Genomic DNA, 22,463 nt, shown 5'->3' with positions numbered 1-22,463 from the left:
TCGCTTACCTCCACCAATTTGGAAGCTAAATACATGGAAATTGTTGTGCTTTTATAAAACATCATTGATACTCCTGCCAAAAATCCTGAAACAACAAATAAGGCAAAACTGTTCGGATCTCAAAGTATTTCTTTGTTATTAAATCATTCGAAAATGTTAATTCATTCAAATAGAAAAGAATTGATTTGTAGCACTGCCTTTTGTTACAACAAAATCAAGGACAGTAATATACCTGATGACATTAAAATGGGGTGAGTTCTTATTATCACATACTTTTAACTTAAAAAATTGACCTTCAGAGTTAGGAACACATAGTTCTGATACACATGTTATAAGAAATTTTACATTCTAAATTTACCTTTAAAAACAGCAGTGGTCTTGCCAAATGTAAGGATTGTCAAAAAGACATTTTGTTTTTTTTTTTTTGGTGAGGAAGATTCACCCTGAGCTAATATCCATTGCCAACCTTCCCCCCTTTTGTCTTTGCTTGAGGAAGATTAGCCCTGAGCGAACATCCATGCCAATCTTCCTCTGCTTTGTATGTGGGATGCCTCCACAGCACGGCGGATGAACGGAGTAGGTCCAAGCCTGGGATCCGAACCTGTGAACCCAGGCCGCCAAAGCAGAGCATGTGAAACTTTTAACCACTTGGCCACGGGGCTGGCCCCCAAAAATAACTTTTTAAAGACTATTGGTATCATTTCTGATTTTAAGTGGAAATATTTATTCATATATTCTCCTAACAGCTCAAATTGTTGTTAGTGCTAGCATCACAGTTCTCTCCATAGTACTGCTTTCATTCTATAAACGGAAAACCAAGGAAGGGGGAGGCCTGGAATACTAATAGTAGGAATATTACTAATAAATATCTGAGAATTGTCTATTTAACTTAAGTAGTACATATATTGCACTTGTTGAAAATATTCTTTAGTTTTTATTTTTATAAAATTATTTAAGTTTCTAAAAAATAAAAAACTTATTATGAAAACATATGTCACTTGCCAGTGGTAAAAAGAGAATATTTTAAGAAATCTAATTGCACTGCCCATAGTCACTTATATAATATTTTAAGTCTCCATGTTCTTTTGTGACACATTCCCTAGGATTTCTGGCCTATAGCAGGGCAGATACCCAAGTCATTATATTGCCAACTCAAAACACCAAATGACAAGAGTGTCTTGATACATTCAAGTTCAAAAATACAAAATGTTTGGATTAGTGCTTAGATAGGGATTCTATTATACAGAAGGGAAGATACATAGAAATTAGACGAATTTGTAAACTCTTTCTGATTCATTCCTACCACTGATTGATGCAATAATAATAATTCTTTTTTTTATCATTGCTTTACCAGCTACAATAGCATGCAGTTCATCATCCAGGTTTCTGACCCAGCGCAGGAAGCAACTAGTACCCTGTATCAAGAAGAAAATACAATGACTTCAGTTGTTTCATTTCTAGAAAAAAATGCATGTAACATCTGTAGTGAGTGAGTCACTAGCTGACCTTGGAAGCAAATCAGTGATCTTATCTAAATCAAACTGAATACATGATTGGGGAACTTATGAACAATAACCTGTTATAAAGTTATTGTTTTGAATAGACCCTATTAAGAAATTATACATAATATTTTTATTGTAATGATTTTTCAAAATGAATCCATAAATTCTACTTCTGCCTAGATGTAGAATGCTGGGAAAAGTATCACTCTCACTCTAACAAACAGAAAAAGCTGGATAAACTACAAATCTGTCAAGTCAGAATTCTATACTCAAACAAAATATTTTTCAATATGAAAGTGAAACAAAGACTTTCTCAGACAGATAAAAGCTGAGAAAACTCATCACCTGCAGACTTGCATTACCAGAAATGTTAAAGGTAGTTCTGCAGGCAGAAGGAATACGATACCAGACAAAAATTTGGATCTATAGAAAGAAATGAAGAGCTCTGGAAATAGGAAGATAAATTTAGAAGACATTTATCTTTAATTGCTATAAAAATGAATTAACTGTCTAAAGCAGTGGTCAGAAAACTAGCCCACTAGCCAAATCTGGCCTGCCAACCTGTTTTCACATGGCTCACAAGCTAAGAATGTTTTTTACACTTCTAAATGGATGAAAATAAAGAAAAGAATAATATTTTGTGACATATAAAAATTATATGAAACTCTAATCACAGTGTGGTAAAGTTTTATTGGAACACAGCCATGCTCACTCATTTATGTGTTGTCTATGGCTGCTTTTACACTGCAACAGCAGAGCTGAGTAGCTGCAACAGAGACCATATGGTCCACAAAGCTTAAAATATTTACTATCCGGCCCTTCACAGAAAAAGTTTTCTGACTCCTGGTCCAAAACAGAAATAGTAACAATGTATTATGGAGTTTATAACATGAAAAGATCAATGTATAGCACAAAGGTCAGGAAGGAAGAATTAGAAGTATAGTGTTGTAAGATTCTTATACAATAAATGAGGTGATAGAATATAGTTTGAAAACACTGATAGATTAAAAATGTTTCTTATAAATGTTAAGGCAATCTCTAAATTTAAAAAAGAGCTATAAATAATAAACCAACAGTGAAGACAGAATACAAAAAATATAAAAAATGAAAATCAAAAACATATAAAAAATACAAAAAAAAAAATCCAGGAGACAGAAAAAGAAAAAAGAAAGGAACAAAGAAAAGAAAGGAACAAAGAAAAACATGGAACATATACAAAACAACTAGCAGGAAGGGAGATTTAAACTCAACCATAACAATGAGTACATTAAACATTAATAGTCTAAACATACCAATTAAAAGACAGAGATCATCAAATTGGATAAAAAAATAAGAACCAACTATATGTGGTCTAAAAGAAACCAACCTTTAAACTGAAGACCGAGAAAGATTAAAGTAAAAGGATGGAAACAATCCACCACCAAATATAATCAAAAGAAAGCTAGAGTAGACTTAGCTAGTATCAGACATAGTAGACTTCAGAACAAGGAATATTACCAAGGATAAAGAGGAACATTACAAAATGCAAAAACAGTTCACCAAGAAGACACAGAAGAAATAAAGTTTGTTTGCCTGTCCTTCTCTTAATTACATTCTTATGAAGATACTAATTGCACTGATAATTTTTTTTAAATCATGTATGGCATTGGAACACTCTGTATGAATATTTTCTATAAGAGATTTTCTGACCCGGTTGTATTTTTCTTAGTTAAACATTAGGTAATATATCAGTTTGCATTACCTAAGCAAATAAATAGTAATATAAATGAAACCAAAAAAACAAAAACATGCCCTGAGATATTCTGGATGGTGGAGAATAACCAACCAGAGCTAAAATGTTGGAGATAATCCTCATGTAAACATTTAAGAGTTTACGTTAAGAATAAATAGAAAGACTACGACATGAGAACTGAAAAAGAATGTGAATATAAATATATAACTACCAATATTCTGTCCTATTGACTTGTATATTCAAAGACATTAGTAATGCTTCCTAGTCAAATCATATTGAAAATGTTTTCAATATTACTAACATTTCACAAGTAGTTAATTTAGTTTATCTAGTCTTTCACTCCTCTTCTTTCCATTTCAAAATATTTTCTCCATACCTACCTTTTATAAGTAAACTTTTACATAAAATGCTATATAACCATCTTACCCAAAATAACCCCAGAATTCAATTTTTACCAGCATTAATTTTCCTTGAGTTTAACGAGTGTGTTTGTGTGCACACACACATACAGGTCAACTTTAGTTAACACTTTTTACCATTTAGAATTTAGATTTAGATTTAGAATCCAAATTTTAGATGTTTAATAAAATATATCAGTAATATGATTTACTGTATTAGTGATTCCCATTAAACAAAAAGCCAGTACTTAAAAGTTGCAGAGTACTGTGTCATGAATGATCCCTACATACGTGTTTAGGTGTGTGCTTATATATGTGTGGGTACATTTATAGACACATGTAGAAAGGGGTGGAGGGATGTTAACTTTGGTTAGTTGAGAGAGTGTAGTAGGAATAGTGAGTGGGTGGAATAGGGAAAATCAGTCGTTGCTTTCGTAAGTTACAACACAAAATCCTTACTGATTCTATTAAGTATTGATATCAGCTAGAAAGATCTGAAATATGTTTAAATTAATAACCAGACAGTACACATGATTAAGAAAAACAGACCAGGTATTTTAATATCACTTTTGATGCTAGAAATATCAGAAAGTTCATATTTTCTCAGTGTCTATGCTATTGAAAGAAGAATGAGTCTTTGAAAATCTTTAATATTATGTATAAATGCAAATATGTCTATACTTGCAAGCATATTAAGTAACATTTTAAAAGAAGAAATTTCTCCAACCTCAATTCCCAATGTATTGTGTACATTTGGTGATGTTAAGATATTTACGAATACTACAGAAAGAAGTATTTAAAAAAAGATGTTAGATGACTTAAGGCCATATCTCATTCTAACAACAGCCATGTCTTTCATTTCCCATTTTTCTTTCCTCTTCTGAAAGCCTTACCTTGTATATACTAACAAAAGAGCCCAGAAAAGCTCCAAGCTGGAAGTTTTCTTTATTGTAGAAGAGAGAAAGTAGCCGGGATGGCTGTGTAAACAGATGCCTAAATGCAGAGGGAATTCGGAGGCAGCACTGGATCAAGTATCCCACGCTAAACATTCTGATGAAACCCTAGAGAAAATTGGGAGGAAATTCTGATTTATAACCAAATTTTGAAGTTTGATAGATATGAATTTTACTGTCTCAGAATTGAAACAGGACTCAGAAAAAAATTAATACAAGTATACATCACAGCCATTTTCAAAATGAAGTCTTAAAACCTCAAACAATTTTAAAACAATTACCTTAAAAATAAGGGTGACATCTTGCCGTGAATATACTTTCTTTGATTTTATAAAGACTTAAAAAGTTTCACAAGCACTGGCCAAGCTCGTCTATGCACCAAACTTCCATTTCTTGACATTTTGTTGACAATAACCAGTTGTTTACAATTCCTAAACCACAACTGAGTTTTAGGAACAAAAGCACTGAAATTCCAAAAAATAGTTAAAATCAAATGCTTTTGGAAATTTTAACAAAAAACTCCTCAATCATTAGTATAAGTAAGAATTCTTTTGACAGAAAAATAATTTTATTATTTGTTTAGACCTTTGGTGTCAACTTTTTAAAGAATCAGGTTAAAAGAATTTCCCAGGAAAAAAAATAATTATATCTAGGTTTTTATTTCTGTGCTCAATTGTGTCAGGCTAAAATATCTCTAGGGAACGGTAGCTTTAAGGTACACCAATCAAAACTTGAAAAACAAATTCGTTACAAATCCATAGTTGCTGCCACATTTCACCATATTACCTACAACTATTTAGAGTGCAAGAGGCAATGGAGAGGGCGACTATCGTTGGTCCATTTCATTTCAGTATTTGGGAAAATGAAGTTTAGATGTCACTTAATACTGAGACACTGAAAAATTCCAATTAGCACAAAACAAAATGTTATCAAAAAGAATAGTACTTTATACATGATTCAACCAATACATTGTAACACTGGTCCCCCATCCTTCTTCTCTCTCTTCCCCACTGGGATGGGAAAATGTCTACATTACTAGCAGTGCTTGCCTGCTAAGTTCCAAAGGTCAGGTTAGATTCTTCCAGATAGCAGCCTTCTTTTTTAGAAATAAACTGAATTACTATGAAGAAATATTCCACAACTTACCTGAAACTACCTAATAGTTTGTTAAATTTAAATTGTCCAAACAATTAGTATGAATTACCATCCATTTACTTAATTGAAACTGACTAGTATTTGTTTAATGCATGAAATGTTCACATTTTTATCTTGCCACTGAAACCTTATAACATTAATCTAAGGATTCAAGGATCACACTCATGTTCAATCTTTTCATGCTATTTTCAAGAGATCCATTCATCCCTCCTCCATTCTCCCTTTCAGGTATTCAGAAAATATTCACGGAATGCCTCTTATGTGTCAACCATTACACTAGACGCTAGGATTAGAGTGGTTGAGAGGACACAAAGTTCTTGCCTACATGGAACTTCCATGCTCATTAGAGGAAGAAAAAATAAATAAACAAATAAACATAAAATAATTATAGATTTCAATAAGTGTTGTGAAGGAAATAATCAGGGCACTAGGAGACAAATTAACAGGGCAACCTACATTAGAATGAATGGTAAGGGAAGGCTACTGAGGATGTGACATTTAAATAGACACAAAAGAGAAGGAGCTAGCATGAGAAAAACATTTCAGATAGCTTGGACAGAAGCACAAAGCCAAAAAAGAGATCGGCAGGCATGAGGAACTATGAAAAAGTTAGTGTGAATGGAGTAGAGTGAGTTGAGGGGAATGTAATTCATACGAATATTTACTCAGGGATACGATTTAACATGTGGAATAATGAGGGGCATTGTCAAAATATTTTACTACATTCGTGATGTAAATATTCTTCACCTGCAGGTCTCCAAATAATTTTACACTCATGGACATAATATTACAATTTAGACATAAATTACCAACTTTATAGTACTGGTACACATTTGAAAGAATGACTAGATTTTTTTCATTGCTCAGTAATTCTAACTTTCTCATATAATTTTTTTTTAATATCACCTCCCCCTCCCCAAAATTTCTCAAATACCTCTGATTTAATCAGAATATTTCTTTTAGTTCCCCTCCTGAAATTTCCCCTTGAACTAGAATTATGTCCAGTTGGAGGGAATAATAACTCTCCGGGAGCTGGCAGACTCTGAGGCTGCCAGCAATGTTGCCTTTTTTTTTTTTTTTGCCACTTTAAAAGTGGGGCAGGAAATCAGATTTGGAAGGAATGTATCAGAAACCACTGCACAACTGAAAAAACACTCTACTGCTTTTACCCCTGGTCATATCTTTGGGGACTCTAAGGGCAAGTGTTGGCTTGGGCAAATGCCACCATCAACACTAGGCCATAGGCGTTCACATTGATAAGCACTAATGTGATACAGTCCCTCCCTTCTAGGGTGACCATCAGGAGGCTGTCTTTTGGGGTGCCGTACAACTCCGCTTGTCTCATCATCAAGTGAGTGGGGATCAGATGTTGTAAGAAAGAACATAAACTTTTTAAAGCATCAGAATTGTTAGAGCACCATCCAAAACTAAAGAATTTGTAGCAGGTGGCACCACCTGTGCCAGACTAACTGCAATGAAAATAACTTCCTTCTCAGAGTTGGTGGTGATGGGGGATGGGGCGATGGCAGGCGTGGGTGGGGGACGGGGTGGGAGAGCCGCACTAGTACACTAACACATTAGGGAGTGGGGAATTTATGCCAGTGGGCAGAGCTAACTTTCTTAATGTAGAGCAACTGTGGGCGTGCTCCAGTTACCTCCATGCCTTAAAAAATGTAACAGCTTTACAAGTCCAAAACCAAATGCCTCTGTACCAGATTGTACACAGCGCATGTGTGTGACTCCTGATCCACCAGCACACAGCACAGTTCAGGGGCCTTGTTCCAGGAGGTATTCTAATGAGCATATATGACAAAGTACAAATTTTAATGACTTTATTTTTCCTTCTTTTTTGTTGTTGTTTCACTTGCTCTTCTACTTCATAAGTTTTACACTAATTTTTAAATAAGCTAATTTTAAAATTATTTGACTAAGGATCTGGTAAGTGAACACGAAAAGCTAAATCGTTACCTATTTCTCACAAATTTCTTATTCTTCAAGTCAAATGCAAAGAATAACAGCAATTATTGTCAACTTTTCCATTTACTTTGAAATTATGTTATAATAAATAAGCTATTTCTATACATATTCTCCATGATTAATAAAGTAGATACTTTTACATACATACTTTAATGCAATAAGAGATGCAGTTATCTTCATAGTGTTTGCAACATCTATGCCTTGGTCCATGCTTACATCTAAAATTAAAACAAAAAAACTATAATTAAAATGTGTGTGTTTGTGTACATAAGTGTGTGCAGATCTGCTTCAAATTCTATAACCAAAAAAGGAGAAAACATTACTTACTCATTTCTAAATGTGTGCATCTTTTGATTTCTTAGGACATACAGAAGCAAAGATAAGAGATTTTTTTTTTCTTTGCTGCTCACCATTTGACACATATAAAATATGCAAACATGGAACAGAAAAACCATATTGGTAAATACTTGTGACTAAATATGAAAAATATGTATGTATTATCTCTATACTCTGCCAAATCTTTTGGAAGCTTTAAATCACTTATTGTAAAGCATAACGGTCATAAATCATCCATGAAGTCAGTACTGGAGCAAAAATCACAGTGAGAATGTGATCAGGTTACAGGAATTTTTACTTAATTATATTTGAGAGAAAACATCTGGAAAAGAAACATGATATAGTATTAGAATTTGAAATTCAGTTTTTAAAACAAATATAGAAATAGATCGTGTGGGAATTCAAAAGTAGGTTGTGATTTAGCTGTAAACTACTTACTCTTCTAGTGTTTAATAAATATTTCTGCTGGGAGGACTACTGTTCAAGACACACTTATTTTAATTATTTGGTATGTTGACTCCAGGACTAATTACTCACTCTAGGTGTAAAAAAGTAAAATCTAACATGGGTTTAGTTCTCCCCTTTCTCTTTGAAGAGTTCATGTTCCAAAATAAGTACTCTTTATAACTCTTTCAGACTGCAGTCAATTAATTATCTTAATGGTTGGAATACATTACCTCTTTCCTGTTTATAATAATAACTTGTAGAGTGATATTCTGGCTCCACATCTAATTCCATCTGCAAATTGATTAGCAAGACCTTTTCCGAAACCCAATTCTGCCCTGCAGCTGGAGTAGAGGCAGCCTTTCCTAGTCAAGGGTGACAGCAACAGTTCACACTGACCACAGGCCTTAGGTCATTAGAGTGATATGACATATCTGGTCATGTGAAGGTGCTGAGTGATTAAAGCTGGGGGCCTGAAAAGAGGGGAATCAGAGAAGGACTGCCTTATGCAAACCATCACTCTTCATACTTCTAAGTGTCCTCTTCAAAGACATTTCTCAACCACCGCTACCAGAACCACACAGAAATTGTTAAACCGTCTTTGTTAGTGAAGTTTACTTCTGATATCAACTATACTGTCATTGAATCTTTCCTTAGTCTTTCACTATAATGGCTTCCCAAGTACTGGACTGTCCATCTCCTATATTATCTGCTTTGCTTTTGTATTATCCTGCATCTGCTTTCACACCAATGGGCTCACTGAGGCTGCTCTGACAAGTTCTGCCATGACCTGACTAGTTCTGATACCCAAGGCATCATTCACCCACAAAATACATTCTCTGCATCCCCCTATGATTCTTGTTTACATGATTTCCATTAACAGGGATCCCCTCTCCCTTTTCTCCACTAAGGTAACTCATAACTACTTTGAACTTGCTTAAATAAGTTCACTACCACAATTATCCCTGCCATCTACTATTCCTTTCTTTCCTTTTACCTTCTGTATGCGGTGTATGCTAAAATGATGACAGTCTTTAAATTCAGAGAAAATTTTGAGCACCTACTCTCTGCTCATGTATGTAAGGCAACTCATATGTTATTTCATTTAGTGCACACAACACTCCTTAATAGAGATTATTAACCCCAGTTAACTGATGAGGACTTGGAGATGCAGAGTGGTTACATCACTTACCCATAGTCACAAAGCTGCCAGGGGCGAATGAAGAGTCAAACCTAGGTCTTCTGATTTCTTAAAGGGCTTCAGCTTTCCAAAACTGATCCCTTAACTTTCTATATTGTCAACTCACTCCATACCCTCTAAAATATCACTACCAACATTATTTTTATTGGCTGATGTTCTAATTTTGAACCATTAAATTTCATTTCCTAAATTTCTATACTTGAAATACAAATGAAGATTTGTATGAAATACAGACTTTCTTGTATAATATACAAATAAAGATTTCTTATTTTATTTCCAAAGCCCCCAAAATTTCCACTCTTGCAAAATATCCTTTACTTAAGGGTTTGCTCCTTATTATTCCTGTATCTTCTTGAATCTCTCTCAGAACTCTTCTTTCTCTTTTCCATACTTGGCACATTCAATTAGCACATGTTAATCTGTTTCCTGAAAGTTCCCCAGTCTAGCCTCCTGCAACTCTGCCTAGTTTGAAATAGAAAAGTATTTCAATTTCATGTAAGTCTATTTTAAAGGCATATGATGGTCTACAGTCCTGCCAGAAATAATAAATAACATTCACTTGCCGTCATGTGCCTTTTATAAAACTCTATGCACAGTCTCTGGTAAAAAATTATCATTACCTGAAAAGCAAACAAAAATATCTTGGCATGGCAGAAATATCATATAAAACAATGACAAAGTGTGTTAAAATATCAAGACAAAGAACTCACATTGAATCCACAAGTTTCCTGACTACAGCAATTATATTCATTCTTCTTGGTTTTTCCTCATGTTTCTCTGTCTTTTGTTCCACTTTTGCATATGCTGCCTCTGGAGAATAAGAATGTGTGGGAATTTCTTCCTTCCCTACAATGAACCTAAAGAAAAGAGCACAATGTAAGGCATTTTTCGCCCTTAAAAAAAAAAAAATGAGAAAATAAACCAATTTTGTTTATATACAAATATATTTTCTACAGTACCTTATCATTTGAAATAATATTTTTCACAATTTATACAAAATGTAATCATCCTTTAAAAAAATAGACTTCTAAAATCCAAATGCTCAGAAAATGTTAATAGTCATTCGTTTGACAATGAAGGTATTTTAAAATCAAATTAACCAAGTAAAATACAGCATAGCACTCTTATGAAGCACCCTGTTAACTTAGGTCACCACTTTTCAAAGTATTACAAACCTTAAAGTCTTTTCAAACAAAGAAGCAGATGAACTATCTAACTTGGATCTGCTAATTAATGATAAAAATTCTATTTTTTCTCTAAAATCTGCTAATAGTCACAATTAAATGTGTTTCTCATTTTTTACTCTAAATTTTTATCTAATGTCACTGAGTCATAGAACAGCTGCAGTACAGTAGAAGGTCATCCCTATACATAGGGAAATACAGGTAACTAAAGAATGAGTATTGGAAAATGGTCAAGATTCCATGTACCCTCACCTTATTTCATTAGAAAAACTTAAATTCAATGTTATTCCAATCTACTTATTTCTCTTCAGAAAAACCTAATATCCAGGAGAAGACACTATTCCTATCTCATCAAAACTGGACTACAATTTTCCAAAGACAATGCAAAGAAAATGTTACCACTGTTAGATACTACTTATCAGTATCCTTTATCAGAGTTTTCATTTCTGCTGTTTGCACCTTCACTGTAAGAGTCATTTCTCTTATAAAGAATAACTAAGCTTTCTTAAGGGAACTCTACCTGCTGAACTTTCAGAAAATATCATAAAATATAGATAAAATAGGGGATCAATAATACTACACTAAAATTCTGGAACATAGGACCTAAGACAAACAATTAGAAAATTTAATTAACTCATAAAAGAGAGAAGGAAAAAGCTGTTACATCAACAAGTGCAACCCACCCCATTCGGACAAACTTGGTAAGATATCCAGCTTATCAAATCATAAGGGGTGTGCAATGAGACTGTCTGTCACCAGCTGGCAGCTGTGCATTCTTGATAACTGTTAGTCTAAAAGAATTTGGTTTTTAATAGTGGGTGTGCATGGAGAGTTTAAGATCCATACTACTGCTCTTTATAAACAAGACAAAACCATGCTAGAACAGATACAATAACATCTCCCACACCTTTCAGAACAGTGTTGCTATTTTGGCCAGGACTGGCCATCTCAGATTAGAGACCACTTCCTTGGAGAAGCTGCCCCTGCCCCAAATTGGAGTGGGTTAGCAATCCTTCCTTTGTGCTCTCATAGCCCACTGAACTCCCAGTACAGGAAGCACCTTTTTAGTAGTTTCCATCCCCCACTAAACTGTGAGGTCTTTGAGACTATGTATCTCTTCTTCACTATTATATCCCAGTGATTAGCACAGTGTCTGGCACACAGTAAATATTTAGTTAATACATATTGAATGAATGAACATAGTAATAACTAGCATTTACTACATGACAGGCATAATACTTTTATAAATATTAAATCATTTAATCCTCACAGCAACACTATGAAGTAGGTACCATAATTTCCATGAGAGTTAGCATGAAAAAGCTTCTTGTCCATAGCCAAGAACATCAGTAATTATTTGAACCCAGAAGTGTCTGACCCTAAAGCCTGGGTTCTTAATCATCAAGCTCTGTCACTTTTGTGTTTTAAACCATGATGGAGCAGGGCTAGCATACCTTCAGACACCTGGACTGGCTCTTCTCCCATGGTTCTGTCCTTGACTCTTTCTATGTATTCCATAACTTCTAATATTATCTATGTAGAACTAGCAAGAATTAATAACATTTTTCCAGAATATTTTCCTATAATATAGAGAAAATTTTAAGTGTAAACAGTCCAAATCAGCACTTTATTATAAGTGGATTTGAAGAAGAGACACAAAAATATCTGACACATTTCGAGTTTTTGCAAGGATTCTGAGAGTCCAAGGAGAGATGCAGGAACAAAGGCAAAGTTTTCTCTTTGGGAGAACCAACGTCTGGTTGTGTTACCAACTTTCAGTTTAACACAGAATCCTTTAGAGCCAATGCAACAACAACAACAAAAAGTTATTTGCTAATAAGTGTCATGATCTTTTAATGAAAAATATAATATGAAGAAATTACTGCTGTGTATTATGGCTTAGTTATTGCTACCACAGAGTTTCCAAAGATATTCTCAGTCACACAAGAGACTGAATTTGTTCCCTCTCAAACCAGATTCCTTGCACGCCATTTGACTTTTGTTAATAGCATCTCTTTCCAGGCACTTAGGTGTTCAATATTTAGCTGTTGTTAAGGAGTGGATATGAAGAAAAAGAAGGAAAATAACTGTCACTAGGTATTCATTGCTTCCATTACTAGTCTCAACTTTGTCTCTCTTTTCCTTCTGATTTTCTCTCTTTTTCCACGTCCCAAATTCTGTGGCCAGATGATCTTTCTAAAACACTGTTAACTACCTTGCACAAAAACCTTTAGTGGCTCCCAACTGCCCATCTTATCAAATCCAAGTTTGTCTTATTTTTTTTTCTAGGTCATCTATAATCTGGCTATACTCTACCTATCATAAAAAATATCCTTATATTCCCTAATATAAATTTTTTATACCAATTAAGTTGATTTTCCCTTCTGACCTCACATTTTATGTTTACAATTTCAAGCTTCTTCTACCTTCTTCTATTCACTTCCACTCATATGCTCTCCCTCTTCCCTTACAGTTACCTAAAGCTATCCTTCAAGTACAGATTAGGGCTTATCACTCATAAGAACAATAACAACAATAATAGCCAAGATTTCTTGAGCACTGTGTGCCAGGCACAGTCCTAAACACTTTTCATGCATTAACTCATTTGATTCTCAAAATAATCCTATGAGACAATCATATAAAAGCTTCTCCTGGTATTGAAGCCCACCCCAATTTTTCCCTCCTATATTTGCAATAAATACCACACTATTAATCTTCACTAAGCATCTACTCTAGGTACTTTGGAGAATAAAATAGGCAACATTCATGACATAAACTAGAAGAGCACTGGGTTTGGAGTAAGTATTTATAGTCACTGTGTGATACTAAATTAAATTAGCCAAACATCCTAAGCCTTGGTTTCTTCATTATGTCACGTGGGCATAAAAATACCCATATCTCATAGAATTGTTGCGAAAATTTAATTTTCTAATCTATGTGAAAATGCTCGGTGAACTATAAAATACCCGCTAATGCTAACCAACACTTCTACAGTATCCACCAGTACCAATCACTGTGGTAAGAGACAGGCTACGAGGTGAAAAGATGACTCTAGTGAAGTTTATAATCCACAATGTGTTTGACAATGCATGAGGCCTGCCCTAAAGAAGCCCGTAATCTGGTACCACACAATTAAGTACTTAATTTTTCAGTAGTTGTTCATGTGTAGCTTTGTGTCTCCAAGCTCCTTGAAAAGAGAGTTCTTGTAATTCCTTTCTAACATCCCATGGGATAAGGCACACAACAGGTCCCAAAAGTAGTTGTTGATGGACTGATTTTCAGGGGGAAAAAAATCTATTAAATTATTTTTTTAATGAAACATCCACAAAGTTACTTTTGTGACTTCTAAAATTACTTGCAGCTTAAAAACTGAGTCAATAAATATTTATTATAATTACATATAGTGATATCACTTTTTTTTAAAAAGTTAACTTGCAAATTTTCTCTTAACATAAAGGTAAATAAAATATGCTACTTACCTAAGGGCAGAGAATATAAATCCTTTCAAACCATCTTTGCACCTAAAACAAAAACTTACAATGATAACATGTTTTGAGATATAAAGTAGTATATTAAACAGCTATTAAAATTTTTTGTGAAAATGATTATTTCTTAAAAGGTGAAACTCTTTCAGAACAATTATCTGAGCAGTACAAATGGTCAAACAAGCAAACAAACAATGAGGCAACCATCTTACACAAAATGATTGATAATGCTTTCCTATGTTATATTAACATAATTTAAGGCTCAACTCTCAGATTTGCAGGTTGAAGAGAGAGTTAAGCAAATCTTCTAAGGACTCCATGTGGACTTAAAATGAAGGCTGGGAGTGAAGTATTCTTCACTCTACCCAATCCCTGGGGGAGCAATTTGTTGTAAAGAAAAAGGCCACATACACCTGCTGGGTATTATGTATAGGTCAATTCAAGGTCCTGACTTTTCCCTACTTATTAATTCAGTGAATGCAGAGCAATGTGGAGTCAGCAGGCACAAAAAGGCTTCAAGTTTAGTTCACCCGTTTTAACTTCTGAGTGAGCCCAATCAGAATTGGGTAAAATAGCATGGGGAACAGGGCAGGAGTCGGGGGAGAGCACAGAGAGAGAATTCCAGATAATATATTGAGTGCTTACTATTGCTGGCCATTGTTTTGGGCCCTTTATATGTGTTGTCTCATTTAATTATGTCACAACTCTATGAATAGGTGTTTCTCTTGTCCATAGATGTGCAGAGGCCCACAAAATGCAGCAATTTCCCAGAGGTCACAAAATAAATAGTAATCAGAATTGAGGGGAAAAAAAAAGTTCATCTGACTTAAAAGTCATGGTTTACTCTTATATCTCCTCCTGAAACTGTATTTCTTTTAATTGGGCAACACTCAAACTACATGGCAATTAAGAAAAAAAAGATTCTCAGATCTGCAAAAGATATTCAAACAAGATTTTTAAATGGGGACATTACTATACTGGTCTTAACGGCCTGCTTTATAGGTATGATCAAATTACTAAAGAATCTTTGGGTATCTAGTATCAAAATCCCTTGGAGAAATTATAAAGATTGGTGATACAATGATGCTCTAATGTATGTTAATATTAGACACTGGATATTCTTGGATAAAAAGTACAGCCTCAAATCTAATTGGGCAGTTCTTTCTGCATGCTTTTTATATGAAGGTCACAAAGGAAATGTACAAAAATATAAGAAATCTATCAACAATTTTAAATATATACATTTTTATTGGCAGACAAAGAATGTCAGAAAAAAATTTAATCCACGTACACAGAGATGTTTTAAAACACTTAAAAATTCATTTCAATTAAGCAACATGATTCAATTAACACATGTGGTCATGGTAACAGTGAGAAATGTAACCACAGAATTTAGCTAACATACTACATAATCATCCACCTCACACAGAATGAGGGTAAAGGCAAAAGGATTCATATGTTAAGCTAAAAATGTGCATGGGAAAATTATAGCATTTAAATTCTTAAACTCATCTTTCTCCATCTGAAGAAAGTGTTTCTCAGTAATTTAAAACCTATAATTGGGTAATTTCTAGATAGATGGGGTAGTGAGGGGATAGGCTAGGAGTCTATTGACTGGAAAACAGAAAGGAGCTGATTGATTAAAAGATTATATACAACTGGGAACAAATTTTGGCTTTGGTATGTTATTGTGAAAAGATAGCCATTTATCTTTGTGCAATGCTGAATAGATAAAGGATTCTGACAACTTGGTCTAGTCAGGATTGCACATTTGTGACCTTAAACAATGAATCTAATTGCAGACCAAACATCAAAAAGTAGCTTTCAAATATAAAAGGGCAAACACAAATGAATTTGCAATTTCATTATGATGGAAGTTTGGTTCTTTCAGGAGAACCCTGTGGGAAGCACTTCATATTGATAAAGTCTTAGTGTGGATTCAAAGGGGGCTATTCTTCTTTCCATTCATGTGTATAAGGTCAGTTAATGTAATTGAGGGTCAGATGTCTATGTCGAAAGAACAAAAAAGTAATTATTCCCATAAAAAGAATCTCTAAAATAGTAATATTGCCCCGCATTCGGACACCAAGAGTATTATCTGAGCCTTAACCTAACCAAGAAACACTATTGTAATCAGTGTTAAATGTAAAAAGGATGATATAAAGTTTTAGACAAAGCAGACCCCATGAGAAAGTGCCTCACTATTCCACGGATTCAGTTATTATAATGTAAATCAAATCACATTCTTCACTCATGTATTAAGGCTCACTGATTTATTCAACAAATACTGACTGAGTGCCTACTATGTGTAAGCACTGGTTTAGGTTCTAAGAATATAACACTGGACGATACAGAATCCCTGCCTTGATACAGGTGACGTTCTAGGTGGGGGAGAGATGATAAAAGTAAATATGTCATGTGGTGATAACTGCTATGGCAAAAAACAAAGCAGGTAAGGGGAGAAACACTGAGGGAGTGTGACCTCATTATTTTAAGTAGTATGGTCAGGAAGGCCTCTCTAAGAAGGTGAAATTTGGTAATTTGCTCAGAAACCTTACTGAATTGAGGGAAGACCATTTCGGTTCGAAGGAAGAGCCAGTACCAAGCCTGTGACGAGGAGTCTGCATGGCATGTAAGGAGAACAGCAAGTAGATTGCTGGAGCTGGAGCAGAACAGAACAGGGGAGGGAAGCTATGCTTGGAAATGAGGCAGTAACAGCGGTGGAGGGAGGGAGTGGTCTACAATTCTGGCAGGGCCCTTTAGGCACGGTAAAAACTTTGGAAGGTTCTCAGCACAGGACTGATGAGATCTGTCTTAAATTTGAAGATAATCAACTTTGGCTGCTGGTTGGAAAATAGACTACAAGAGGGCAAGGTTAGAAGCAAGGAAGCTAATGAAGAGGGGAAAGATGATTGTGGCTTGACTGGATCTTAGCAGTAGTGAAATTAGTAAACAGCCATTGAGGATTAGGTAGCTAGTAACTACAGTTTTTTTTTTTTTTTTTGCAATTACTGATTATAGCTTTTAGCTGTCCACCAGTCCATTAACTGCGCTGCTTAGGCAATACGCTATTTGACTCCCACTACATTCCTACAGATAACATTTTCTTGGCGCCTGGGTCACCATGGTAATGGGTATTTGAGCTGTTTCTCAGGAATTAGGACCCCCTTGTCCAGTTCAGGCCAGTTGAGACTACCAACCCATCAACCAGGCCCTCGCAAATGCCTGATAAGTCACCTTTTGACGTCAAGAAGCTAAAAACTCCACACACAGATCATGCTAATGCCGCCATTTTGTGAACGTGGGTCCTACAAAGAGGCAGGAAGTTCGACTATGCTTGCGCAGATCATCAATTACCTCACCTCGCCTCACCTCCAATCATCTATCTCCACACTTCAGACCACCTTGCCCCCTACCCCATAAATATCCGAGTCCCCATTTTGGGGAGGCAGATCTGAGAGTCATTCTCCGGTTTCCTCACTGGGCTACCTTGGGATTAAAACTCTCTCTCTGCTACAATCTCGTTGTCTAGGCAACTGGCTTTCTGGGTGACAGGCAAAAATGAGCCAGGTTCGATAACAGTAGAGGTAGAGAGAAGCGGTAAGATTTTGCATGTATTTCAAAAGCAGAGTTGGTGGGATTTCTTGGTGGTTTGAATGTGGGGTAGAAGAGAAAATGAGAATTTACAAATTATTGAAATATTTTTGGTTTGAGTAAATGGAAGGATAAAATGTCCATTTACTGAAGTGAGGAAGACTACAGGAGGAATAGGTTTGAGAAGAAAATCAGAGTTTTGTTTTGGACATGTTAAGTTTGAGAGGCATGTCAGCTATAAATGGAAATGTTAAGGAAGCAAGCAGCTAGCTATACAGGGTTGGGTTCAAGGAAGAAGTCAGATTTGTTTATAAGTAGTACTTAAATCCAGATACAGTCATCTAAGAAATAAGTGTTGATAGAGAAAATATCCAAGAGTTGAGTATATTTTACTCCTCCATAATTTATAATGTAGAAAATCTCTTCTATAGAAGAAAAACAAAAATTCATTTCTCCTAATAAAATCATTCTCTAATATAAAGTTGCATTTTTATTTTTGAGTGTGCATAAAGATAATACATTTAACTCATGTATACACAGACTTTTCTATTAGTCTATACAAATGACATTAATAACTAGTATATCTCAACCCATAGTTACTGAATCTCTACATTTGCAAGGTTCTGTATATGCATGATAAAAAACAAAGCCAGGAGAGACAAGGAGGAAAAAGAATTTGGAGCATTATATCAAACAACTTAGCCAACAAACAACCAATTATAGAGGTTCAGGTTGAAATTACATACTACATACAAAAAAGTATAAAGTAATTTAACGTTATTGTTACTAGACTACTACTCTTGGCCAAATGTCACTGGGGCGGAACCCACAAACACAAAAAACTTTTTTCAATTAGAAGTGTAAATGATAGTAAAAGCAACAATTTTGCCCACAAAGACTCTTTCTCTCATGCTAGGTTTCCTTGAAATTAATTCCTGAGATACTTTTATCTTTATTACAACATTGTACCAGCAGATGTCGCTAGGAAACCATTTTTAGAAGAATTTGTAGCTCTTTGATGTGATTTATCAAACATTTCATTGCACATTGCCCCTTAAAAATATATTTATAGGCACTGAAAATGTTGCATTGTTTAGTTAAACTGCACTGTTTCCCCAAGTAAATATTGTAATATTAGACTTTTAATGACAGGTGATATTCCTATTCCTATCATGCCATAAAAATCTTTACGAACACCCTATCATTTGGCACCAACATAAAATTTGGTGATGTGAATGTGCTACTTCATTATACATTCTCTAATAAGCTGAGAACTATTTTGATTCCTAAAATTTTTTTATCTACTCAGTTTTCATTCATTTGGTAAATATAATGGATATGAAAGATGCACTTTATAAATCTCCTTTAAAATATCGCTTCAAGGCAGTGCATGATGCAGTAGGAAGACTCTTGATATGAATGATACAGATACTAGTCATAACTGTTCTACCAATCTGGAGCAAATCATTTAGCCTCAGGGCTCAATTTCATTGTCTATTACAAAAGATCCTGGCAGTAAATGACCCCCATAATTGGCTGATTAAATGATGTCTAATTCTGAAATTTTATCATTCTATTTAATGCTAGTGTTATTATCAGAAATCATAATGGAAAATAAAATGAACTACCCTAAATCATTTATAATGTAAACAAAGAAATGATTTCACCAATGTCAATAAAAAAACAGAAACAAACATACAAACACTGAATTTTTCTTGAGATTACTAGCTGCTACTAATATGATTATATTTGCTTACTGTTTTACAATACTTATTGACATGGAACCTATTCCTGCAAAGGTTCAAAGAGAACCTTTTCTTTTTTTAGTTTATAAGACCAACTATTGGGATATATACTGCTATAGAAAGAGCTGTAAGAAACACTGTTAAGTAAAAGAAACAATTCTATACACATAATCTCAATAATGATAAAATATTACATTATTGCAATGTGAAGCACCAACAATAACATTTTAACATTAATGGTAAGATATAAAATGTTATTTATTATATACACATGGATGCTATAAAAAGTGGTCAAAAGGATATGCCCCAAGCAGTTGTTAGTAGGCTACCTATTGAATAGGATGGGTTAAGAAGCATGCAGGAAGAATATAACTTTTTACTCTCTATATTTATATATCATTTAAAAATTTTTTACACGTATAAATTTATAAATTATTTGTATAGTTTCTTTAATTAAAAATTCAATACTTGAGGGGGCCGGCCCGGTGGCGCAAGCGGTTAAGTGCGGGCGCTCCGCTGAGGCGGCCCGGGGTTCGCTGGTTGGGATCCCAGGCGCGCACCGACGCACTGCTTGGCAAGCCATGCTGTGGCGGCGTCCCATATAAAGTGGAGGAAGATGGGCACAGATGTTAGCCCAGGGCCGTCTTCCTCAGCAAAAAAAGAGGAGGACTGGCGGATGTTAGCACAGGACTGATCTCCTCACAAAAAAAAAAAAAAAAAAAAAAAAAATTCAATACTTGAACATTTAGGAACAGATTAAACAGTGTAAAAGTTATTCATCTCTATTTCACCAACCCAATGGCAGAGAATGTAAACCTAGTCAACTTTACTAATTAATACAACTTAAAAGTTTGGCTAGAAGGCACGAAATTACTAACTAAAATAAATGGTTTAGCCTAGAATTTTCTGAAACTATGATCCCAATGAACATGGATAATCAGGTGACTACAATGATAAAAGAAACATTAAGTATCAATTTCAGAGTTCTTTTTCCTTTTTTATTCATTAAATTGGTTAGAAGGATACTCAAATATTGGTTAAATATTACATCACCTACCTTTATTCACTCAACAATCATTTGTTGGGCACCTAATACACAGAAGACACTGTGCTGCCAATCTCTTGAGGAATGCAAAGATATACCATCTATACACCATCTCTGTCTACTAAAAAAAAAAAAAGGCGTCTATATAGCTATGTTTGTCAAATAAATGAAAATAATCTTGACTAAAAGTTCTGACACGCAATTTCCTGTATCAGTAGTGCTTTTCTAGGAGCTTGATTACTCTATTTGTACTTTATGAGTTCAGCTTCAAATTTCTTTAGTCTACTATTTTACATCGTGAAATGAAACGAAAGGTGAGTGCAGAAGGTCACCTGAGTCCTCAGTTATAATTTAGTATCTGAGATTTGATCAACAATGGATTGTGATTGATACCTGTTTATCATAAGAACATCAAAAAAAAAGATTGACATGGAATTAATTTCAGGCTTCTATTTATTTATTTATTTATTTATTTAAATCTTCAGTGTCCTAATTGCATATGTATACTCCAATAGGTTAAATCAATCATTTCAATTTACTCAGAACCTGTGGGGTGCGATTAAAATACATTATATTGCTTATATACACATAAGTTTTTCCTCTTAAGTCTACTATTGTTCAAGTAATAAAATAGACCGAGAGAGTTCCCTTTTGGCCTGCATATGGCATTTAATATGGGAAAACAAAATAACTACTGTTATGTTTCCATTTTGAGAAACTTCACATACAAAAACCTAAAGTTGGAATAGCCACAAATTAAGAAATTTGGGGAAGATTATTTTGTTTGCTTCACGAACACACTGTATATCTTCAAAATAATATTCAATTGGATTCCTTTAAATAGTGAATTCTGCCAGTGCATTAAAAATATTTTTTTTGATTCTGGTAAATACTTTATAGTACATTTATTTCATACAGAATGGAACACTGGTGCTTAGCTTTGTTCTCCAGAACCTAAGGAAAGCTGCTGAAGCAGGCAGCAGTTACGGGTAATCAAGCGTGATTGTACGTCCCCAGAGGATTACTGTGCACTTTTTTCTGGTGTGTTCCTAAACATAAATTGGAAACATTTGGATTCAAACTTACAGTAACAACTCCAATAGAATCAGATTTCTCCTTAAACTTGGAGAGGCTGGAACTGTTATTGCTTTAAAATCCAAACTAAGGAAGGTCATGCTCCAAGCTGTCTTCAATTGCTAAGGAACCAAGAATCACCTTCAGACTGTTTCTAAAAGAAATGTTAATTAGGACGAATTTCCCTCTCAAATGAACTGATAATAGCAATACTAGTCAAACTTTAAAATACTTGTAAAAGGAGATTTTAGTTCTTTTGGACCTAAACTGAAAGTCCTGTTTGCAGTTCCCAAGGAAATGGCCTGTTTAGACTTGACAAATTAACTATAGGCAAAAACAAAATTTAAGATCAAAATGGTGTTTTATGTAAATCCAAGGAAAAACTTAGCAAGCTTCTTAAAATCATGGCATTGCTATGGAAAAAAAATTATTTATGTTAAACAAAATTATAACCACAATACTGAATCAATCTATTTTTTAAAGACCTCAAGACTGGCAAGTATTTTCATTTTTTCCCCTCCTATATTGGTTGTGAAAAAATTAAAACAAATGTTTTCAATTATATAGAATCTTTGAACCAACATTAATTTATTTTCAAATCCATGTTGGTATCGATGTCATTAAATTAATATGGCAAT

General features: G+C 34.4%; 1 protein-coding gene across 4 annotated transcripts in view; it reads right to left on the bottom strand.

Annotated features, from left to right (window-relative positions):
- TMEM135 (transmembrane protein 135) overlaps positions 1–22,463 on the bottom strand; it is a 236,672-nt gene that overhangs the window by 9,813 nt on the left and 204,396 nt on the right. For 2 of the 4 annotated variants that reach the window (XM_087433562.1, XM_087433560.1), the window contains 6 exons: positions 14,362–14,415; positions 10,409–10,555; positions 7,866–7,935; positions 4,526–4,693; positions 1,352–1,415; positions 9–85 (listed from right to left, as the gene is read on the bottom strand). In XM_087433562.1, coding sequence (XP_087289688.1) covers positions 9–85; positions 1,352–1,415; positions 4,526–4,693; positions 7,866–7,935; positions 10,409–10,555; positions 14,362–14,415 — 580 coding nt within the window. The remainder of the gene's footprint in view (positions 1–8; positions 86–1,351; positions 1,416–4,525; positions 4,694–7,865; positions 7,936–10,408; positions 10,556–14,361; positions 14,416–22,463) is intronic. The other 2 variants (XM_004434089.3, XM_087433561.1) reach the window with 2 other exon arrangements.

This window comes from Ceratotherium simum, chromosome 7, assembly GCF_057802395.1.
Source record: "Ceratotherium simum simum isolate JZ-2026a chromosome 7, ASM5780239v1, whole genome shotgun sequence".
Classification (NCBI taxonomy): Eukaryota; Metazoa; Chordata; class Mammalia; order Perissodactyla; family Rhinocerotidae; genus Ceratotherium; species Ceratotherium simum.
This window is presented reverse-complemented; position numbering and strand designations above follow the sequence as displayed.